This window comes from Hemicordylus capensis, chromosome 1 (genome assembly GCF_027244095.1).
Source record: "Hemicordylus capensis ecotype Gifberg chromosome 1, rHemCap1.1.pri, whole genome shotgun sequence".
Classification (NCBI taxonomy): domain Eukaryota; kingdom Metazoa; phylum Chordata; class Lepidosauria; order Squamata; family Cordylidae; genus Hemicordylus; species Hemicordylus capensis.
In genome coordinates this window covers 400,533,038-400,555,131 of record NC_069657.1, presented here as the reverse complement: position 1 = coordinate 400,555,131, position 22,094 = coordinate 400,533,038, and the positions used below count along the sequence as shown (strand labels likewise).

Genomic DNA, 22,094 nt, shown 5'->3' with positions numbered 1-22,094 from the left:
GCCCCTCCTTAAATGGTTAGTGGAGTGAGCGCTCTGCTAACCCCATTTAGTTGATCGTGAATCACCAGAGCATGCACCATGGTGACTCATGAGTAGACCCCCAACTTGGAGGCAACAGCAAGCCTCCTACCGGCTCCATGACAGAGCCGGTAGTCATGTGGGCGGCTGATATGGCTGCCCAGGGCTAGCCTGATGATCATCTGCAGGGAGAGCGGGATTCGCTCTCCCCACAGAACCCTATTAGGCTCTACACACCGATCATTGTAGAACCTCACTGTTTCCCACCCCAAATCCTTCATAATAACTTTCACAGACACTGATTTCATCGGCATCAATGGAAGCTTCTCCTGCAGTGCTTACAGCAATTTCAAGAGGGCCATTTTTGTAACATGGCTTGAGGGGAAAGAATTAAGTGCCCCCACCCTGTGGCACATGGTTCCAATCCTGATTTTCCCACCCCCACTCCCAACAGCTGCTATTTTAATTAAGGGGAAAAACAGAAATGAAGCAGAAATAATACTGTTAGCATTTTGTCTGTTTTGCCCTTCAGCACAGCAGTTTTTCCAGGGCTGCTGTTATTCTTTGTTATCCCAACTCAGACCAACAGGACGGCCTCAAAGAAACCTCTTACACAGTCTCCTTTCTTAAAATTTAATTCATAAATAAGGAAGAGTGATAATCAGGAACATAATGTTGTGAGTTTGGATGTGATTAGGCTAGCAAAGCAGTCTTTTGCACTTCTAATTAGAATGAGTTTTTTGCTCATTCTAAAAAATGACCTCAAACCCGTAGTACATATGCTGATAACATCCCGATTTGACTACTGCAACACATTCTATGTGGGGCTGCCTTTGTACGTAGTCTGGAAACTGCAGTTAGTACAGAATGCAGCAGCCAGGTTGGTCTCCGGGTCAACTCGAAGAGACCATAATAACCCTTATATTGAAAGAACTACCCTGGCTATCAATAAGTTTCCCGGAAAAACACAAGGTGATGGTTATAACCTATAAAACCCTAAAAAGCTTAGGCCCAGGGTATTTAAAAGAACATCTTCACCATGAGTCCCATCATACACTGTGATAATCCGGAGAGGTTCGTCTGCAGGGACAGGCCTTCTCTGTTGCTGCCCCAAGACTCTGGAACTCACTCCCTGCTGCAATAAGAACCTCCCCATCTCTGACAACTTTTAAGCAGTCTTTAAAGACACTTTTTCCATCTAAGCTTTTAAACTAGACTTATGGCTTTAAATTCAGAGACTGAGTTTGGGGTGATGGACAAATATAATACACACACACACACACACACACACACACACACACACACTATACTACAAACATGTGGGGATTGCTATATCTGGGGGTTTTGCCCTAAGGAAAAAGAAACTATATCAAGCTCCAATCAGAATAGACCCTCCTTACAACTGAGGTTGGACATTTTAATCTTGTGGTCCTTGGTCAGTTGTTAAACATAACTTTTATTCAAGGAAATATCCACGTTCTAATGAAATACTGCAAATGTCCTAGTGAATTGCCTTCTGGTTCAATCACCCTAGAGAAATACATGTTCCAGGTTCTCAGAAAGCATAGCATGGATATGGAAAAATATAATAATATGCATAACATTTACTTATATAGCACTATCAAAGTGATTTTCGAAGTGTAATAGGATGGGCCCCTGCCCTGGGCAGCTTATAGTCTAAAATTAGAGGAAAGAAAACAGAAGAAGAGTGTAAAAAATCTATCAGTAAATCATTTCAAAAAGCTGTAAGAAATGTTTTCAAAATATTCTGTTTAAAAAGACACAGCTTGTTTTACCGATCATTGAAGCCTCCATCTTAGATTCAGTCTTAAATCAATTCTAAGAAGAGCAAAGCAAATTGCTACTGTAAGAATGTGTTGTTTCTCCATGTAGGAAGTAAGTAATTTTAAATGAGACCTCTTCACCTGGCCACTGATTAGATTATTTGTTTAAAAAGATTTTGACAACAACCTCACCTGAGTTATTCATCGTTCAAAAGAGGATAATGATGTGTTTTAGGGAAAATACTGCTCTTTCTAGACATTGGAGAAAAAAATATTTTCTGAGTCCTAAGTGAAGGATAGTTAATCAATGTGACATTTAAAGAGACATAAGCATTAATCTTTTTTTTTTCTTTCTTTTGCTTTAATATACTGTATCTGGCACATTTTCCTTATGAAATAATTTTTATAAGAGCATTAACAAAGCATTTAAAAATATTGTTATTAACGTGATATCTTGTAAGTGCTTTGTATATCTGAAGGAGACTATGAATTAGTAGTTATTCAGTAATATATAAGCATGTCTGAATTCTGTTTGTCTTAAGTTCAAATATTTGTTTTATCTATACAAGTATCCTTGAAGAAGAGCACAGCTTGTATCATTTACTTGTGGGCTTTTAAAAAGTTTAATAATTTGATCTGTCTTGCTTTCATGGTTTGGTTCTGTTCTATTCTTTGTACTCACTACATCTCCAGTAATTAGACTCAAACTTTCTAAAAACAGAACAGGCAGTTTTGTCTCCACAAGCAATTCAGTTCTTGACCTCTCTGCTACTGACAAGCAGCAAGGGGTCATCTACTTACAAATACATGCCAAAGATGTCAATACACCATCTGTTTGCACACTACAGACTTTACGTGCAAATAAAGTATTTGCATATGATTATTCTTGCTCATTGCTGCAAATAATGAGGTCGGCAAACAGGATGATATTAATGGTAGAGAGACACCTGTTTATAATAAAGCAACCAGAAGACAGAGGAACTATTAAACATAATTAGAAAAAGGAATACTTTTTAAAATAAATGTGACACCTTAGGTTGGAAATATTTGCTTAAGAGTTTAGGCAAACAATTTAGAGTATGTCAGGACATAAATCAATATAAAGTATACACAATGAAAATCAAAATATCTGCTGGATCCTAAAGTTTAAGCAACTTCTAATGTTGAGCAACTTCTGCCAAGCATCTTTATCTCCTGCAGAACTGGTGTTGTGCCCCATCCCACATGCAGGAATCCACAAAGTCCAACAGGAGAAGAGGCAAGACAAGGTAGCCACAGTTGCAGTACCATGGAGAGCTCCAAGTAAGCAACTTGCTCCAACAAGGACCAGAAGAGGAATGATGTTTTAGATACTTCCAGGCTCAGATTAGTCCTCCTACAAGTTGCTCCACCACTTGCCTTTAAATCAGCAGCCCTCTTCCTCTGGAGTGTATTATACACTCCTCCTATTCCTATCAACCACTTTCTTCCTGGCCTGTTGTTGAGGTTGCTGTGCAGGCTTGGAGGAGCATGCAATATTTGGGATGGAAGGAGCTGGTTTATCAGGGGGCATGGGCTCAAAGAGCACTGGCTCCAGGGTTCTGAGGTTTTGAGCTCTGGGCTCTCCAGCCTGGAATAGGGCATGGAGCCCAACTGCTCCTCCCAGCTCAGGGCTGAACTTAGAGCTACTGCTCAGAGTTGGCGGGCAGAAGTGATGCTGACATACATCTCTACATCTGATATTTGACAGTTCCCCCCTCAAATTTTAGTCAAGAGACCCACAAAATTTTAATTTGCAGCTCATCATCAAAATCTGACTTTAGGGCAAACATTTTCTCTTGAGCTCTGGAACTCTAGAAACCCCAACTGAAAAACGGACACCTAATGCTTGAACTCACAGATTCAAAATCCAAATTATATCATTTGGACTCATATTTGGATTCACACCTTGAATTTTTATTTCTCAAATTAGCTTGTATCTTAACCTACTACTTTGCATTGAGATGAAATATTTGAGGCTACAATATTGTATCATTTCTGCATAACCAGAAACCAAACAACAAGAAACTTCAAGTTTAAGCACACTTACTTAGAAAGGAGGATGACACAATTTTGAGCCCTCCGGCCATCAATCACAGAAAGCTCTTTGACTTTTCGACTGGAGAGGTACAAGTCTTCAGTTGATCCCATTTCCTTCTACAAACAGTGTAAAAACATGAAAATCAATACCATGAATTTTCTTCCTCATCCTCTTTTTTTCTAACTGTGTAGTAATTAGAAATAAACAACTGTATTAAGTAGTCAGTGTTCAGTCCAACAAGTTGAACCTATGAGGAAATTCATCCCAAAGTACTGTAATGCTTTAAAAAAAAGGACTTTAAAAGATTAGGGAAGCACATGACAGATCTCAATCTCTCCTTGTTAAACCGATAATATTTAATTGCTAACTCTGGTATAATTACACACATTGGATTGTAAATGAGGCGAATAACACTCATCCGCTCTTGTATTTACTGTGCCTGGTTCTTAACTTATTTCCATCACTTTAGATAAGATTTATCCCAGCTAAACTACATTTTGTAGCATAATTAAAGTTATAGCATAAAATAAAACCTAACCAAAAACCTTCATGCATTATGGTGCAGTTTGTGCCTATATAGTGTATCCCAACAAACAGAAATCTGAAACACCTCCATGGGGAAGTACCAGCTGTGGAATCTATCTAAATAAAATTACTACTCAGGAACAGTGAGCAAAACATCTCCCTTCTGACCATGTCTGACAAGGAAGATATGATAACATACTTCCATCTGTCCTTGCTGCCTGTGGATCTAGATATATGAAAGTGGTGGTTTTCCATGTCACTCTTCAAAATTCATGCAAGAGAGCCCTTACTATCTCCTCCCTGCCACGGATAGCTCACTAAAGTGCAGATAAAAGTGAAGGCTTACTCATGCAGTAAACAGTTTGGATCGTGGTGTTGCTGCTGGATCTCTAAAAGTAAACAGTGGAATAGAACTCTGCAAGTCAGAGAGAGGGGACAGACCATAGTACTCACCTGCTTGCTGGAGGAAGGGTTAGTTAGCAGGTCCTACCCAGGCAGCAGTTGAAGATAACAGAGAAGGAAACATGCCAACAGTTAGCTACTACAATAAAGGTATGGAGCTTACCAAAGCAACACTGTTTGGTTTTCTAAGCGATGAAAATGCTATGCCAGTAACGTGACCATTTATTAAAAGAAACAAAGAGGAACACAACAGGGTTTGTTCTCCCCTCCATGCACACATATACCCTGAATAGTCAGCAGGGATATAACAGCGTGCTTGAACCTTTTGTGCAAGACCCCTTTTGCACAATACTAACACCAATTAAGCCTCATAATGATCATAAAATAAACATTAACAATAAATAATGATTTGAAACAGTAAGGAGTGACTGAGGAGTAATTTTTTGGTTGATTCATTTTTAGGGTGGGGAGAACAGACCCTTTGTCTTTTCAAAGAAAGAGTGAGCAGTTTAAACTGGAAACAACATTAATACATGTTAATTGCAACAGGAAAAATAAATATTTCATTCATGCTCTCTTTCTCAAGAACAAGAATAGGGATTTGGATACATTTGACAGAAGTTTAAAAGTCACAAAATTATGGAAGGTAATTGTTGGAAAGACTACACGTTTTCTGAGAGAGAGAGAGAGAGAGAGAGAGAGAGAGAGAAGGTGGAAATCATAAGAATGAAACAGGGAAAGTTCTTGTCAGATTTTTTAAATGGAAGAACAGGGTTTGATGTCTTGATCTTATTTTTCTTTTTTAAAAGCAGTCTTACTGATATGAATCAATAGGACCACAATCCTAAACATACTAATTGGGGATTAAGTCTTATTGAAATGAATGAAATCTTCTTCTGTTTAAGACTGAAAGAAGAATGTTTTCAGTCATAGGAGAGGACACTTGTCTCTTTGCAGCTGTGAAGAAGAATAAGAACTGGAATACATTGCTTGGGCCAGGGGCGTAGCAAGGTTGTAGCGGGCCCAGAGACAAGATTTTAAAATGGACCCCGCTCACTGAAGCTCAGCTCATGAAGCAAAGAAATCTTAAATGAGGGTGAATAGTGGTAACAAAAAGCACACACACAAATATATATATATCCCCTATGTGCCACAATAGAACATCATCCTAAATTATTTTTTTTAAGGTTTTGTAAATTGTGGACGATGCAAGTCATTTAATGGTACTAGAGAAAGACATGCTGCTGTTCTGGTAGCTCCAGGTCTTAACACTCACATCAATTTCGTAGGATGAATACAACTGAAGGAAGCCCAGGCAGGTGCACGGCTGGGGGAATCAGTCATGTGACTTGCCTCTGGTGGGGCCCCCAAGGCAGTGGACCCCCAGACAACTGTCTCCCCATGCCCTATTATAGTTACACCACTGGCTTGGGCACTGGTGAAACTGCAATCACTGGAGGATTCTATGAAAGAATTTGGATCAGCATCTGTCAAGACTAGCATAGGTATAAAATTTCCATTTTGGGAAAATAGATGAGGGCTGCATGCCCCTATAAACGCTTTCAAATTTATCTTTCTAAAATATGATACTGGAATCCCTATCTATATTCTCTAATATATTGAGGAACAGGTTTACACAATGCCTATATGCCATTTGTAATACAGCACTAAAGGAAAAGCAGAGGGAGAAAACAGAGTTAATTAGATTTTAGTTTCACAACTGCACATCAGTGGAGTAGAGAGGTTTAGAATTCAAAGCAGTTCCAAGCTGTCATTTGCACAACTGCCAAGCAAGCTGCTTCAAGAAGCCTTGAAGAGAGTGAGACCATGTTTTCAGAATACATTCCAACAGATAGAAAGAAACATCTGGAGAAAACGCAAAGAGGGGTAAAAAACCCCACTGTTTTTTCCCCTAGCTGAATCTCATTCACCAGAGGCAGACAGAATGCAGGTAATTCGCTTTCTCCAAAAAAGTGGGGTGGGGAGGGGAGAGATCAAATAAATAGCTACAGTTAAAACATGCTGCTAATGTTATGGTCTTTAACCAGTTTATCCAGTAGAGTTGCTGGAAAGAAAAAGGAAGAAAAGTAAAACCAACACAAAGCCCAACTAATCAAATCTCACTACTCAAAACTCTTTTAGTTGCTCACAAAATATGACTGGGTTATAAGAGCAAATGAGCAGGAGAAATTAAAAATAAAGTATCAGCACCAGATACAAAGCTCTACAGCTTATAGCAACCAGCATTCCAAACCAAACTGGAGTATTATGAACCAGGTTCCAGGAATGTCATTTATGCACTGAGGACAGAGGCAACTACAAGGCAGATTCTAAGTAATAACCCAATTGCTTTATTGGGCTCCTGTCTTTACCTTGAATGCATCAAATACACATGAGAGAGAAAACACTTCCAACTTCTGGTTCCTCTCTATTTGTGCACCAGTCGCGGGAACTATTTACTCCAAGAAGCATAAGGAACACTTTGTGTGAGCAGAACTGCTCAACTTCAGCCCTCCTGCAAATGTTGGCCCACAACTCTCATAATCCCTGGCTATTGGCCACTGTAGCTTGGGATTATGGGAGTTGTAGTCCAAAAACAGCTGGAGGACTGAAGTTGAGCAGCCCTGGGTAAGGTGATGGAAAAGAACAGAGAATACTCACCTGGTGTCTCTGATAAGCTGAGAACATTTTTTCAAAGTCCTCCAGATCCAACATCTTGAATGCCTTTAAATCATCAATTTCGTGCCATATTGTGCCATGTATTTTCTCCTACAATCCAAAGAGATATGCATACATTCAGGGGACAAACCTCAGAATATAGCCTTGTGACAAAACAAAGTGAATAAATTGAAGGACAGTGGATGTTGCTGCACAAGAGGGAAGAGGCTGAGGGGAGAGACTCTGTGACCCTGCAACTTGCTCATGATCACAGTCGAGAGACAATCAATGATACATCTGTACTGGTCTCATATGAAGATAATCGCATGGAAATTGTACTTGTATAATATTTGTCTTGGCTCTACCTTCAACCCTGGAAAATAGCAGAGAATATTTATTCTCTGTATGCTTTTTAGAGGACCCTCCTAGAACACTGTTTCTTTTCCATCCCTTTTTTACATTAAACCGTTTCAAATAAGCATCCGCCAGCATGTGTGTTCAGGGCGGCGAGAATGCACCTGTTGGGACATCCTTTAATCACCTGAGAGAGCATTCATCCAAACTGCCCCCTCTACATGTGTAGGGGAGCAATTCGGATGATCAACCCCTCACACAGTTAAAGGACATTATAACAGTACACTGGAACATTTTTTAGTGATGTCAGGCCGGGCAGGTTCTCGTCATGTCCCTGCCCTGATTGCACAATGGGCCATTGTTCATCTGAACCAGCCCATTCTAAAATGTGATTTTAATGAATGTTATATTACCTTATTACAGCTTATTGTATTTTATGTAAAGTGTCTCAAATATTAGCCACCTAATGGTGCAGCGGGAAAGTAACCTGCCTAGAGAGCAGGAGGCTGTTGGTTAGAATCCTCGCTAGTGTTTCCCAGAATATGGGAAACTCCTATATCAAGCAGCAGCGATATAGGAAGGTGCTGAAAGGCATCATCTCATACTGCATGGGAGATTACAATGGTAAACCCCTCCTGTATTCTACACCAAGAAAACCACATGGCTCTGTGGTCGCCATGAGGCAACACCAACTCAACAGCACAACCTTTCCTTTCCTAAAATATTAATTGACTATACAGTATTCTTACTATTGTTACATCTTACCACATGGCTCTGTGGTCGCCATGAGTCAACACCAACTCAACAGCACAACCTTTACTTTCCTCATATATTAATTGACTATACAGTATTCTTACGATTGTTACATTTTATAATACATCAGTGGAAACTTTAAAAAATGGAACTTAAGACATTTTTAGGCCAAAAACATCCCTAAGAAAATAATTTCCCCAACAATGAAGACCTTCACAACATGAGGTGTCTTGTGGTGGAGGAGAGAGGATTTCAAAGTGGCTGCAATGAGACCTTTCATAGGCTCCTGGGTTGAAGTTCCTGAAATGCACTCATGTAGGAAAGTGCATTAACACTTCATTATCAAACTAATTAGGAACAGCTTCAATTTTCCATTTGCAGTCATTAAAAAGAGCAAGAGAAATGTGTTCTGCTGGGAAGCTAAAACAGTCAGGAAGCAACATGATGAATGGAGGAAAAAGCAGAGCTGATGAAAAAAATATGGTTAAAGGAAAGAATTTTATTTTGAGGAAATTCAGAACAAAAAGTATAATAAACAGCAGTGCCTTTGGACTCCCTTGAAATGACTTGTTAGTATACAAAGCTGTGTTGTATAGGATCCATCAACACTCTGAAAGCTTCCGCTTTGTCATGTGAAAAAAAAAAAAGCCAACCAGAGCTATTAGGGCATGAAGACCACAGTTTCCAGTGGCACGCACTACCAGACTATGAGAAGTATCTTTAGAAAAGCCTTCCTCTACCCTCTTCAGCACATCTTCCTGGTGACCATGGGAAGCCAGTTCTCTAGACACCAGAGCCTGCATTGGTTCCTTTTAGAAGGAACCTGTGGGACCCATTATTGGCTAAAGTATCCTGCCTGGGGCACTGTGTTGAAATGCTAAGTCCCACAAGTAGAACTGTCTGAATGTTCTCCAACTTTTCTGGCAGAATCTTAAACATTTTCTTTGTGAGACCAGAAGCTCAAAGGTGGAACTGAAAACTCTGAGAACTCATTTTTTATGAGGGCAACATTTAGGTTTTTCTTTCCGTGGGCTCCATCCTCATGGCACGCCACTATTCCCATAGCCAACACCCATTCTTGTATTTTATTTTGCCTACCTGTTTGTCTTAATCCAAAAAGTCCTTCAATTCTGTACATATTTGAAGAGGGTTTGGGCCTATTCCACACAAATAGCAAAATCACATGATAAAACAGTTCCTGAATTGCACCACTTCAGATTGTGGGTGGGGAATTACATGACCAAAACTACTCCTTTCACACAGAAAACTGGCATACGAGGGAGAAGCCCGGCTATTTCCCTCATATGCTAACTTTGTGCTTATATGATTTCTTTTTCCAGGAAGAAGACTTCAGCCTCCTTCTTCTGAAGTGGTGTAATCCAGGAACAATGTTATCACTTCTTAATTTTGAAGCTAGTACCAAGGAATTTGAACAAACATCCAAAAGGTTATTTGCAAGAGACTCATACTAGAGTTCAGTAAATTTGCTCATCTCCTCCTCAAGTATAACATTATAAACCGAGAACCAAAGGCAAGCTTTGCCACAAACTGTGGGAATGTTCAGACAATCAACATTTTAACAAGCCCAACAACCAGGAACATAATGAGGAAGATGATTTACCAGGGACAGGTGACATAAAATAGAGGCGCTAGGAACATATGAAAGCAATCTGCCATCACATACAATCTCAGAAGTAGAGGGGAAAGTCCATTGCAAGAGTGACCCTTTTCACTCCTGGAAAAATTGCAGAGCTCTGCCTGATATTTTCCTTAGTTGCACTCTTTTCGCTCAGCTATGGATTAAGAAGCTTATAGCAGTTTGTCATCGGTTAGAAAGACTGAGTACTTGGAGAGAAACAAAAGCTCACCTAATGTAGTTGCTAAGATAAATGATTCCCTTAACTCCATAATAATATTTACAGTCCCCAACCAGCAATTTAAAAATGAAACAAATAATTATTCTTGTATTTATTTTATTATAAATTACTTAATCTGTGGACCATCCCATTTTTCCTTCTTAATGAGAGGGGTGGTTTTCTTTTTTGTTGTTCCAAGTGAGTCTTGTCAAGTTGGTTATCTGGTTTCTCTGCTATGCAAATGTTTTCGTCCATTATGAGAAATCGGACCTGTGAACAATATTTCCCAGGACTCCCCAGAGATTGTCTAAGACATAAGGGGGAAAGTATTTGGAGCAATGCAATTAGCCAGAGTAAGTCTTTATAAGGAACTGGACTTTCTGGGAATATTTGTTTCCTAAATGCATTGTACAATCCAATCGCAATCATGTCATTTTGCACTTACATACTTGAAATTAAGCACAGCACACTGAAAGAGAAACCAGGGTCAGGATAAGCCCAGAGCATGGTCATCAACAGGAGTTTATCCAGCAGTTTGATTCAATTCCTTCTTGTTATCAAACAGCATCACAAACCAGAAATGTTGCGAACAATGCTGTCATTGCTTTGAAATTCCTAAACATAATTTATGTTATTTTGCCACAAAAAGGGGATCAAGATCGCAAAATCCTAAATGAATTTTCAGCACGGGAACATGAGGATGTTATTTATTGACTCAATTTCATTGCTTCCTGGTTATAGACAGCAGAAGAGATGTGACTTTCAGCCCTAAGACCCTACCAGCTGTAAGGGGCCCTAGATCAGGACCCTGGCATGGGAGGAGAGGGATTCAACCCTTTCCTACTCTGCACACAGTCCCAATCCAGAACAGAGACCTCTGCTGCTATTTGACCCAGGAGGGAAGCTGCCATTGAGTCCACTTCGGTCCTTAGTGCTACATCTTGGTGTTCTTGCAATACAACTAGCCACATCTCTGGCCAACATGACAGAACTCACCTTCCAAAAGGATTCCTCTGTTTCCAAACTCCATGCACATAACTTTATAATGCTGTGAAGTCCCAATACTTTTACCTAAAGCATCCTCAGGACTATAGCAAAGAGGGAGGAGGTATAGCCCTCTCATCCCTGCATCATTTTCCTGCTGAAAATTGCCCTCTGCAGCTCCTGTTACCCTATCACTGCTATTTGCAGCAAATGACAGCTTGACAAGGGGCAATATTTAGTTGAAAAGTTATACAGGGGAAAAGGCTAAACCCCTTATGTCACATCATGGTTCTGAACTGGATCAAGATCCCAGATGGATACTTTAGGTAAAAGAAAGAACGTGGGGAGTCCCAAGCATGACATTATGCAATGCATTTCAAAAGACACCTATTTGGCCCTCAGATCGAATATACTTTCTAACAGAGTGCTTTAGGATTAGGACATACAATGCTGTTTCAGTATAAATAGGCAAACCAAAGCCCATGGAGCCACCACAGCCCAGTGTTCAAGTGTTCAGTTCTTCAGAAGACCCTCCATTTCAAGAGGATTTGTACCTGAATGACACATAAAGGGCCTTTATCCTTCATTTCAGAATCTAGGGCAGGGCTACACAACTTTGGCCCACCAGCTGTTGTTGGATTACAACTCCCATCATCCCCTGACACAGTTGCCAAAAGTCAGGGATGATGGAAGTGTAAATCCTACAAGAGCTGGAGTGCTCAAGTTCTGCAGCCCTGGTCTAGAGACTGGAATATATATCTCTTTTCTAGGAAGCAAAGGAAAAACCATTCTAGAACACTGAAATATTTCTTAAGGGTACTACAGGCAAGCAAAAACAAAAACAACGCCACCCCCCCGCCCCAAAACACACACACTCTACATGGAAGGAGTTATCCTCAGGATAGTTAGTCAATGGCTTCCAAGTGTTCAGTATCCATTGTGTGTGAGTGAAAGTAATAAAAATAAGCGTCCTAGGCAAAGAAGAAGAAAAAGTGTCACCGTTTCCTCACTAGAAAAGAGAACATCCTCCTCCAAAGCTCTTTCTTTCTAACTTCCCTCTATGGTAACCCCAGAGGGACTAAGGGGATATAATTCTTTGTTATCAAACACTTTGTCAACACATGCTTGAAAATATCTCAGTATAAAAGAAATAATACAGCTGTATTTTCCTTCTTTGTTAAATGCTGACCCCAATAAAGCCCTACAGATCTAAACTGGAGTTAGGCATGCCACAGTGAAATCCAGCACTGAAGAGCAGCCGTTGTTGTTCCTAAACCCTTCTTGTAGCATGCTACTAGGGCCAAACTAGACAATATGCCTAGTGCATGACATGACAAAGACCTGCATGTTTGTTTTAAAAAATGTAAATAGCAGTCGCATAGAGGCCCAATCTAGATGGGGACTATGGGGCGGGGGGGGGGAAGGGTTAAAGTTGCCTCTTTTCCACAGGGCCCCACAGGATAGGGAGGTGCCCGAACCATGGTTCGAAGCATGGCTCAAGCGTGAGGAGCGGCCCCTGAAGGGTGGCGGCCTGTGTTATTTGGACCTGTTCACACTATGGTGGCTCCACTAGTGGCCGCCCCATTCAGCTTCCTGCTGGGGTGGCGTGCATCCCAATAACCCCTTGCATGGCATCAGCACACACGGTGCTTGCACATGCATGGGTGTCAGTTGCATGGTCAGCAACTGTTGTTGCTGACCACACAAGTGGTGCCCGTGCATGCATGGACCCCCTGTGCACGCTGATGCCATGTAGGGCTTCTAGAGATGTGTGCTACCCCAGCAGGAAGCTGCATGGGGTGGCAGAGAGCAGGTAAGGACCTGCTCTCTTTTTTCTTAAGCTTCCTGGTCCCCCTGCCCAAAAAGTGGCCAAACCCCGGTTCGTGCACATCTCTAGGAAAACATTGTATTTTTCCCACTGCAGGGCACTAATACTAGGGAGTGGATCAGGAGGGTAAGGTGATTTAGATTAGAGAAAAGGTGCAGGTATGGGTGGAAAGTGTAGATCCAATCACCAGCCTCCTGTATAATAGATAATTTGATCTTGATATGCTTTGCTCTGTAATGGTGAGATATCAGGCCTCTCAATAAGTGGCAATAAATGTCACTAGAGAGCTATCAAGTGTTACTGAATTTTGAAACTAGAATCAGACCCACAGTTTTAAAGAAAGAGCCAAGCTACATTAACAGCAGTACCATGTGATACCACTCCTATGGACTGTACTACTTTGGATGGGAGGATTACTTGACTGAAGTCATATAAAGAACTCAGAGCATTCAGGGCACACAAAACATAACCCCATGCAAAACATAAGAAGTGGCCTTATCAGATCATTCTTCCATTTAGCACAGTGCTGTCTACACAGACAAGTAGCGACTCTCCAGGGTCTCAGGAAGAGGTTTTTCCCAGCATCTCCTACCTAACCCTTTAAAAAACTGCAGTTACTGGGAGTTGAACCCCGGACCCTCTGAATGAAAAAGTATGTTCGCTACTGTCCCTCTTGAATAATTACCCCAAAGAACAGAATCATTTAACTTCTCTACAGAACCACCTCAGGAAACGATAATGCATTCACTACATTAGAAACATTAATAATGGTACTCTATCATATCCTTCTTCTCAGCTTCCAAACTATTAATGCATGCCCCCAAAGGGCATTGCCCTAATGCATGCCCCAAGCCCCCATTTATTAATACAGCTGCCTCCAGTCTTAATCTGAAGGTTTGATAAGTCTGTGGTTGTTGTACTCTAAACAGAAACACCTGTGTCTCTCTTGCCTTCTCCCCTATGTACAGTACGTGTGTGTGTGTCTATTGTGTGTCTAATGAATTGATTGTTATATTGCCCTTCAGGAGAAATTATAAGTAATTGCTATATCTTTTCTTCAAAGCACAAAGTCCCTTATTCTGAAGGTGGGGGAAAATCCCTCTTATATTTTCTCCCACAGCCCCATGTGGCTCTGACAGACAAGCACAGGTGGTGCAGCAAATATTTCACTTCATCTTATTTTAAAAGAAAATGGGAGAGCCGGGCGGCGGGTGGGGGGGGGGAAGAGAGAGAGAGAGAGAGAGAGAGAGAGAATTCTTGTGGCATTCCAGAGGTCCCAGGACACTCATTCCAAATGCCTAAGCTGAGCCCTGAGTGACTTGGAGTCTAAAAAAGAGCGAGGATTTCTAGGCAGCCACCCAAATTCAACACAGACACTATTCTAGCTGTAATTTAAAAAAAAAACACCAAAAGAGAAATAGGGGTAGGAGTGGGAGACATTGCAGAATTAAGAGAGAGTGAATGTGCTCTACAAAAATCAATCTAGATACTCCTCCTGAAGGATATGCTACAATATTTTGTGAGCGATATGGGCTCAGGGTGGTTTGCATTAAAATAAAAAACACATAACAATTAAAATTTTAAAAACCATTTAAAAGCAGATTAAACTTAGAACACGATATCATTAAAAGCCAGGCAAAAAAGATGGGTTTTTAAACTGCGTATCAGTGTCAGATCATTGCTTGATATAGTTCCTACAACTATTATAGCCTGAGGGCTGGTTTAGACTTCACTATCTGCATTTGACGACTATCAAATAGTTTTTTCTCATGGAAGCAGTAATCTCTAAACCCATAGAAGTATCCATATAAGTGTGAATGAATATATGTAGTCATCTGCAGATCAGCACTAGCTGTCCTCAGGTAAGTATGATGTAAATCCCATGCATACCATGGGACCTGCAGATGTTTGAGTGACCAGCAAATTACTCCACATGCAGAAGAACCCTTTCCACATGCAGAAGATCTACAAAGAAGAGCCCTTTGGCAGTGGTGAGGCATCTGGACAGGCTTGATTGCAGAACAGACCGTGAAATATTTATTCTATACCCACAGAATGCCACAATGGCATGACTTAACATAATACATGATCTTTGATGAAATACTGCAAGAAAGAGCTTGCTCTGGCCTCTAGCCACTCACTCAGTCAAAATCAAGAGTTTTTTGTTAAACAGGTTTGTGTTCTTGGTTTCAGTGACTGACATCCTGACTAAATTTACTCAAGCAAGTCCCATCAAAATTGGGACTTTGCATGGCTAATTAGTCATTTTAGTAACATGATGTTACACTGATGTTTCCTGCAGTAAACACATTAAAAGTGTGGACAATATAACAGCAGCTTTAAACACCCAAGAATACAAGCCAAAGAATCGTGACTGAACTGAGGCTCTTTGATATATAAAGATATGAGTATAGTCAACAGTAAATGTACCTTCAGCAATCCTGTCTACTGCATAAAGTGTAGTGATGGACAAGCTTCCCCCACCTCTCTGTGTAATTAGCTTGTATTTTCAAGATGCGTGCTGCCGAAGTGACACAATTGGATTGTGTTTTCAGAATTTGGAAAGACCAAGCTGGAGAAGCATGCTTAGGAGTATTACTTACTACCAGGGAGCATGGGAGTTGTAGTTTTCAGTGCTTCCCAATTCAACACACTGGAAACTACAAATTCTATGAATCCCATCAGAAACTAATGCTCCTAAGCATGCTCAGGAACATCAAGACTTTAAAGATGGGAACTTAAGGCTTCTCTTGTTGTCTACTGGCCCTTCCCACTTCTGGACCCAGGCTTCACAACAGTTATATTGGGAAGGAGTAGCAGCTGGTCTTAAATTGTGGAGGTGATGGCCTTGGCTTATAATGGAGCAAGGATTTCCAAACTGGAGCAGTTTGCTTCCAAATTCCCCCATTGCAAAATTCCCTGGCAGGACTAAGAAAGTCCAGTACCACTTTAAAAGGCTGATGTAAAAATAGTACTGTACTATAGGTTCTTCAAAGGGTGGCCTTCCAAATTACATTGTACCTGAAGGTAATTAAACCATCCAATTCATGTTCTCTGATCATTTTTGGCAGCAAAACTCAGCAGGGATGGGCACAAACGGAGGCTCGGCCAGTTCGGCAGCAGGGGAAAGATAACTTTAAGGAGCAAGGAGGGTGCTCATCCCCAGCCACCACATTTCCCCTGCTGACGCTGTCTCCAAAACTGCTGGCGCGGGACAGCAGCTTACTTCCTTGCCACCCCAGTCAGCATTGGACCAGATGTGCACAAATTAGTCCGGCGGACTTCCAGTCCAACGTTGACCGGGGTGGCAAGGAGGTACGCTGCCGCCCCTTACCAGTGGTTTTGGAAACACCGCCGGCGGGGGAAATGTGGCCCGGGGGGATGAGCACCCTCCCCGCTCCTTAAAAGGTAACCCCACCACCACTGCCCATCCGGCCTGAACTCCAGACCTCCGAACCAGTCCAGAAAGGACCGCTGAACTGGTTTGTGCACATCCCTAAAACCCAGACAATTTCTGATGCCCTAACCAACAGCACAAAAGAAACAAAAATTGCATTTCTGCCCCTTACCTCACCCAGTTTGGCCCAGTTGAAAGACTTCAGTGGATGAGTTGGCTGTGGGATGGATTTCTTCTTCAGGCTGGTCCCACTGCTACTGAAGGTGGTAGTGGAAAGCGGAGGCATGCCCATGTTGAAGAACGGGGGTGCTCCAGGAGGGGGAGGAGGTCCTCCTGGAGGGGGTGGTGGAGCTGGTGGAGGGGGGCAACTGGAGAATGGAAGAGGTGGGGGTGGAGGTGGCAAGCTTTCAGAAGATGACAGAGAAGAAGACAAAGCAAATGGACCACCCGGAGGTAGCTGAGGAGGAGGGGTGAAGGAAATGGTACCCCCTTGCTGGAAAAAAGAAAAGAATGTTTAGAATGCAGAGTAGAAGCCAATACCACATGATATAACGTGCTCATATTCTACCCTATCACAGTGCTAAAATTAATTATGAATCATCCTGATAAGATTTATAGACTATATTCAATATTAGCAGGTGGAGTTTTCATTCCTTTATCTCTCCTTCCTGCATGAGTGCCACAGACATCTCATTTTGACTGTTCAGCACAAATGCTAATAACCACCTCAATGGAAGGCAACAGTAAAAGAAGTGAAATTAAGCTGCTTTTCTAGCACCTTCATAGATGTGGACAGTTTCCCAATAAAAATAGTGGACAAACAAGCCTGATTTCCAAAAACAGTACAGTAATCAAACACTATCAAATGGATTTCACTGTAAAGTCTTAATGAGACTTTGATGTTGAAATAAACGAAAAGTAGGCTCCATTAGTTCCACTGACAACTACTAATCTTCTCTCCAATGATCATATGAGGCTACCTTATATGGAGGCAGATCCTTGATCTATCGAATTCAATATAATCTACACTGACGTATAAGTGACCTTTGCTAGTGGTAATTGACACCCGACCTCAGCATACGTGGGGTGGAAGGAGGGTTAAATTCCATGTATCCATGGTTTCAGGATGGCTGGAAGTGACCTCCAAGGTCATTTCCAGCCACCATTTTGAGAATAGAAGCCATTTTGTGGCTCATTTGCCAAATTCAAACAAATTGCAATTTCTCATTTAAAAATTGTGAAAGTGGGCATTTTGTGGGGCATTACTAGACATCTGTAGACCCACACAGCATGGTACAGCATTTTGTTTCTGTTATTTCTTAAGATTTTGGGGGTTTTTTAGTCTCCCGCGCCACAGGACCCTAACACCCTGAATCCCTTTGACGGAATGACTTGTTATTCACAGTTTTGTTATACACGGTTGTAGCAGTGAATGGAACCCCTGCGGATAACAGAGTCCACCTCGACAGTTAATGCCTTAATGTGCCTCTGTTTTCTATTTATTTTTAATGGATTTTGGATGGAGAAGAAAAGGCTCCTTATCATACCGAGAATTCACCGAGTTGAGCTACAAGGTCAGTCATTTGGTCCCGGGTTTGGCGTAGCTCCACAGATTCTTTCTGTAGCTTGTCCTTCATTTTATTCAACGTCTTCATCATTTCATCTTTCTCCTGGGTCTTTATGTCACACTCCCTTTCTTTTTTCTCTAGCCTACTCATCAGTTCAGCATGTTCTATGAATAGCAATGGAGAGAAGACTGAACCATGAATTATTTCTAGAAGGGATAGGGGCAAGATACATAACTGCAGACATCTGAATCTTGTAAACTGTTTGCTACATTAAGACCAGAAATGGTGGTTTAGAAAACATAATTTAGACTTTGAATCAGCATATAATTTCTGGCAATGAGGTCTCTTACGCTGCAACAGGATTGCAAAGAAAAGCTGGAATACTTCGGGCTCTGGACCTATATTTAAGTTCAAGATCACCCATAGACTCAGTGGGCAACCAGAGCAAGTCACTATCCCTTAGTCACAGATCATCATCTTTAAAATGACCTATACAATGCTCTAGTCCCTCTTTCCACAGCCAAGGGATCTATGGTGAAAATGGGTTCTCTTTCCACTATTTCAAAATATAGCAAGGCTACATACCTTTCCGGAATTTCTCTGCCTGATCTCTCCACTGTTTCACTTCATTCTCATTTACCAACCTGAATAGAGATGGAGTCAGATTATTGAGATCCATTTGAAAAGAATTAAATATAAATATTCCCGATGGGACTCTCCGTACTATTATTAGCATAATAATATATGAATTTAAACTCTCCTACAATACGTAATTGTTTCTGACAAACGTATTTGAAGGAAACTCCCTATAAAAAAAGATTATCTCCACAAAGATAAAATCAGGGGCGTAGCCACTATTGGGCGACCAGGTTCAAAGAACCTGGGCTGCCACCACTCAGGGGCTGCACCTCGCAGCCCTGACATGCCCCCTGCATCAGACATCAGATGCGGGGAGGCTCTTTTAGCTCCCGAACGGGGCTGCGTGGCCCCGTCTGGGAGTTCAATGGCCAGCGCTGCATTCCATTGCATCCCAGCGCTGCCAGGCAGGGAGAGCCTCTTCTGGCCACGCTGTGAATGCACCGCCGGCCCCGATCCAGCTCCTGAATGGGGCCGCATGGCCCCATTCGAGAGTTAGATGGCTAATGCTGCGTTCGCAGCACAGCCAGGAGAGGCTAAAGGCAGGGAGAGCCGCTCCTGGCCACACTGCGAATACAGCGCTGGCCTGGATCTAACTCCCAGACAGGGCTGCACCATACCACGCCCTCCGTGTCTGATGTCAGATATAGGGGGGCAGGGCGAGTGGGGCCGTTGTTGCGAGCAGTGTCGCCACTGGCCTGCCTCAGCTACTAAATAAAATGTTACATGTGAAAGAGTCCTTACATTGGATATATTGCATAACTGAGGTATAGTTACTCAGTTAGGAAGAACATGCTTCTTACATCTTAATGATGTTCTTGACATTGAAGTTGTCCAAAGGAGCAATATCCGGATCATCCCCTCGCTCATCCTGAAGAACAATTTGCTGCAGTATCCTGTCTAACAGCTGCCACTGTTGAAAGTTTCCCCCATTTCGTTTATCTGCAATACAAATAGAGATAAAGAAACTATGGTGTTAACCAAATGCATCTAGGCAGATGGCTTTGCTAGTGACTTAAACCCTTGCTGACTTTCCTTGAATGTTTCAGTTAGACACATTGACAATATAGTTCCTTCAGTGCTTTTTCACTTCTTATTGCTTCCTATGATTTCTGAATCTTTACCTTTGTTCTTTTACCAGTTATTGCTTTTGTGAGTTTCAAAGAGAGTCATTTGTACAGCAGGCAGCCAAGATGAACAACTGACTTGCATTTCTTGTTGCCTGTACTTTTTAATATAACTTTTGAAGGGAACATTTGCATCTCTCTTGTGGAGAGATGTGCAGCTTTATTGTTGCATCCAAAATGGCTCCTAGTCAGTCATCTGCAGGTTCACTTAATTACAAATGACTGCTTAAAGGGGATGTCACATCCCCTCTGACATGAGGTCTTGATGGACCAAATAATCTACCTTTCTCCATCTTAACCCTGGAACCACATATTTCTGTTAACTGTCCTTTTTTAAATCATTCTCCTGTGGGCATCACAATTACCTTGGTTGTGATACCTTCAGTATGTTCATGTCTCAGCCTCCAATCATTCTCTCTGTTTTCTTTCAGTACATGCAAATTATTATATCCTTAGTACCAAACTATCTTCTACTTTAAATGTGTGGCCACCACCAATCTATGCCTCCTATTAATGTTTAAAACAGAACATGAGGTGTAATCAGCCTGATGGATGATCTCCAGTTAGGTATTGACAGAGGAAGTGTGACTCTGTTAGTCCTTTTGGATCTCCCGAAGGCTTTCTAGACTATTAACCTTGATCAGGGTTCCCTCTAAGGCGTGCACATATGTGTGCTCACACTTTTTAAAATATCCGCTCAGTTAATTTTAGATCCCACTCAGGTTGAATCTGAAAGGTCCCACACTGAATGCATGTGGGTACACACTGACTCGATACCGCCACCCAAAAGAAAACTCATTCCTCACACAGATTAAAAAAAATTAGAGAGAACATTGACCCTGATAACTTGTAGGAAACAACTAAAGACACATCTCTTCAGCTAAGCTTTCGGTTGAAATGTACTGATTTGTTGTTTTTGAATTTAATTTATACTGTGTGTAAGCTTTAATGAAACACTAATGGGAGATAACACATACTATGGTCTTTATATTAGGATGCTACTAAACAGATGTAGAATAGGTAATATTTACTTGTGTTGGAGACTTGTATTCTTGGCTAGCAAGGAACAGTTGAATAATTTGAACATATACCTGTTGTAATTTCTAGATTGTATGTTTTTCAGTATATCAATAATATTTAAGTTCTTGAATAGATTTGTTCCTGGTTCCACTCCGAACCAAGAGACATCATAGCGATGTACATTGCCTCATGAGATAAAAGCAACTTGAGGCTATGGATCAAGCCTGTGGAGAGGAGAGAACTAGATATTCAGCAGCAAACACGAGATTCCTAATTGCATGTTTGCACAAAATGTGTGCAAGGGTGGGGGAGATTTGAAGGCGGGGGAATGCAGGAGGGAGAATGGAGAGGTGCTTGGCCCTTTCCCTACATGCTGATTTCCCTCTACAACTGCTCTCTCCCAGCTGCTTTCCTCCACTTGACCAGGAAACCCAGTCTTGGAGTCAGACTAGGGAGTGGAGGGTAATTGTCAAAGGGAGGAGTCTCAGAGGAAAAGCAATGTCTAAGGGAAGGGTCAAGCAGTCCATTTTGCCTGTCACTTATCCCCTTCAATTGCCACCCTGTTTTGCATGTCAAAGACCAACACAGAATAGAAAACTCAGGTTTGTTGCCAAAGACTAGTGCCACCCTCAAAGGAAAAGATGACTATCAGTAGCCCTGTTCTGGCATAAATCAAAGTAGAGATGCTGAAGTCATGTATAGAATCCCTGAGAATGTCCTTGAAAGGCCTGCACCCACCATGACATATGTGGAAACTGTGTCCCCTACTCTTCACGGTTATAATATGTGGGGTGGGGCCCCAAAGCACATTAGTGTGGGTGTGGGCTGACCAGGAGAGCTGGTCTTGTGGTCGCAAACATGATTTGTCCCATTAACTAAGCAGGGTCTGCTCTGATTGCATATGAATGGGAGACTAGAAGTGTGAGCACTGTAAGATATTCCCCTCAGGGGATGGAGCCGCTCTGGGAAGAGCAGAAGGTTTGAAGTTCCCACCCTGGCTTCTCCAAGATAGGGCTGAGAGAGACTCCTGCCTGCAATCTTGGAGAAGCCGCTGCCAGTCTGTGAAGACAATACTGCTCTAGATAGATCAGTGGTCTGACTCAGTATATGGCAGCTTCATATGTG

The 22,094-nt window shown here is 41.7% G+C and overlaps 1 protein-coding gene across 6 annotated transcripts in view; it reads right to left on the bottom strand.

The window, feature by feature from the left end:
• The window catches only part of DAAM2 (dishevelled associated activator of morphogenesis 2), a 325,498-nt gene that overhangs the window by 57,296 nt on the left and 246,108 nt on the right, over window positions 1-22,094 (bottom strand). For 5 of the 6 annotated variants that reach the window (XM_053305346.1, XM_053305362.1, XM_053305353.1 and 2 more), the window contains 7 exons: window positions 19,626-19,764; window positions 18,772-18,830; window positions 18,166-18,350; window positions 16,791-17,111; window positions 7,450-7,557; window positions 4,840-4,872; window positions 3,871-3,977 (listed from right to left, as the gene is read on the bottom strand). In XM_053305346.1, the coding sequence (XP_053161321.1) occupies window positions 3,871-3,977; window positions 4,840-4,872; window positions 7,450-7,557; window positions 16,791-17,111; window positions 18,166-18,350; window positions 18,772-18,830; window positions 19,626-19,764 (952 nt within the window). The remainder of the gene's footprint in view (window positions 1-3,870; window positions 3,978-4,839; window positions 4,873-7,449; window positions 7,558-16,790; window positions 17,112-18,165; window positions 18,351-18,771; window positions 18,831-19,625; window positions 19,765-22,094) is intronic. The other variant, XM_053305390.1, reaches the window with a different exon arrangement.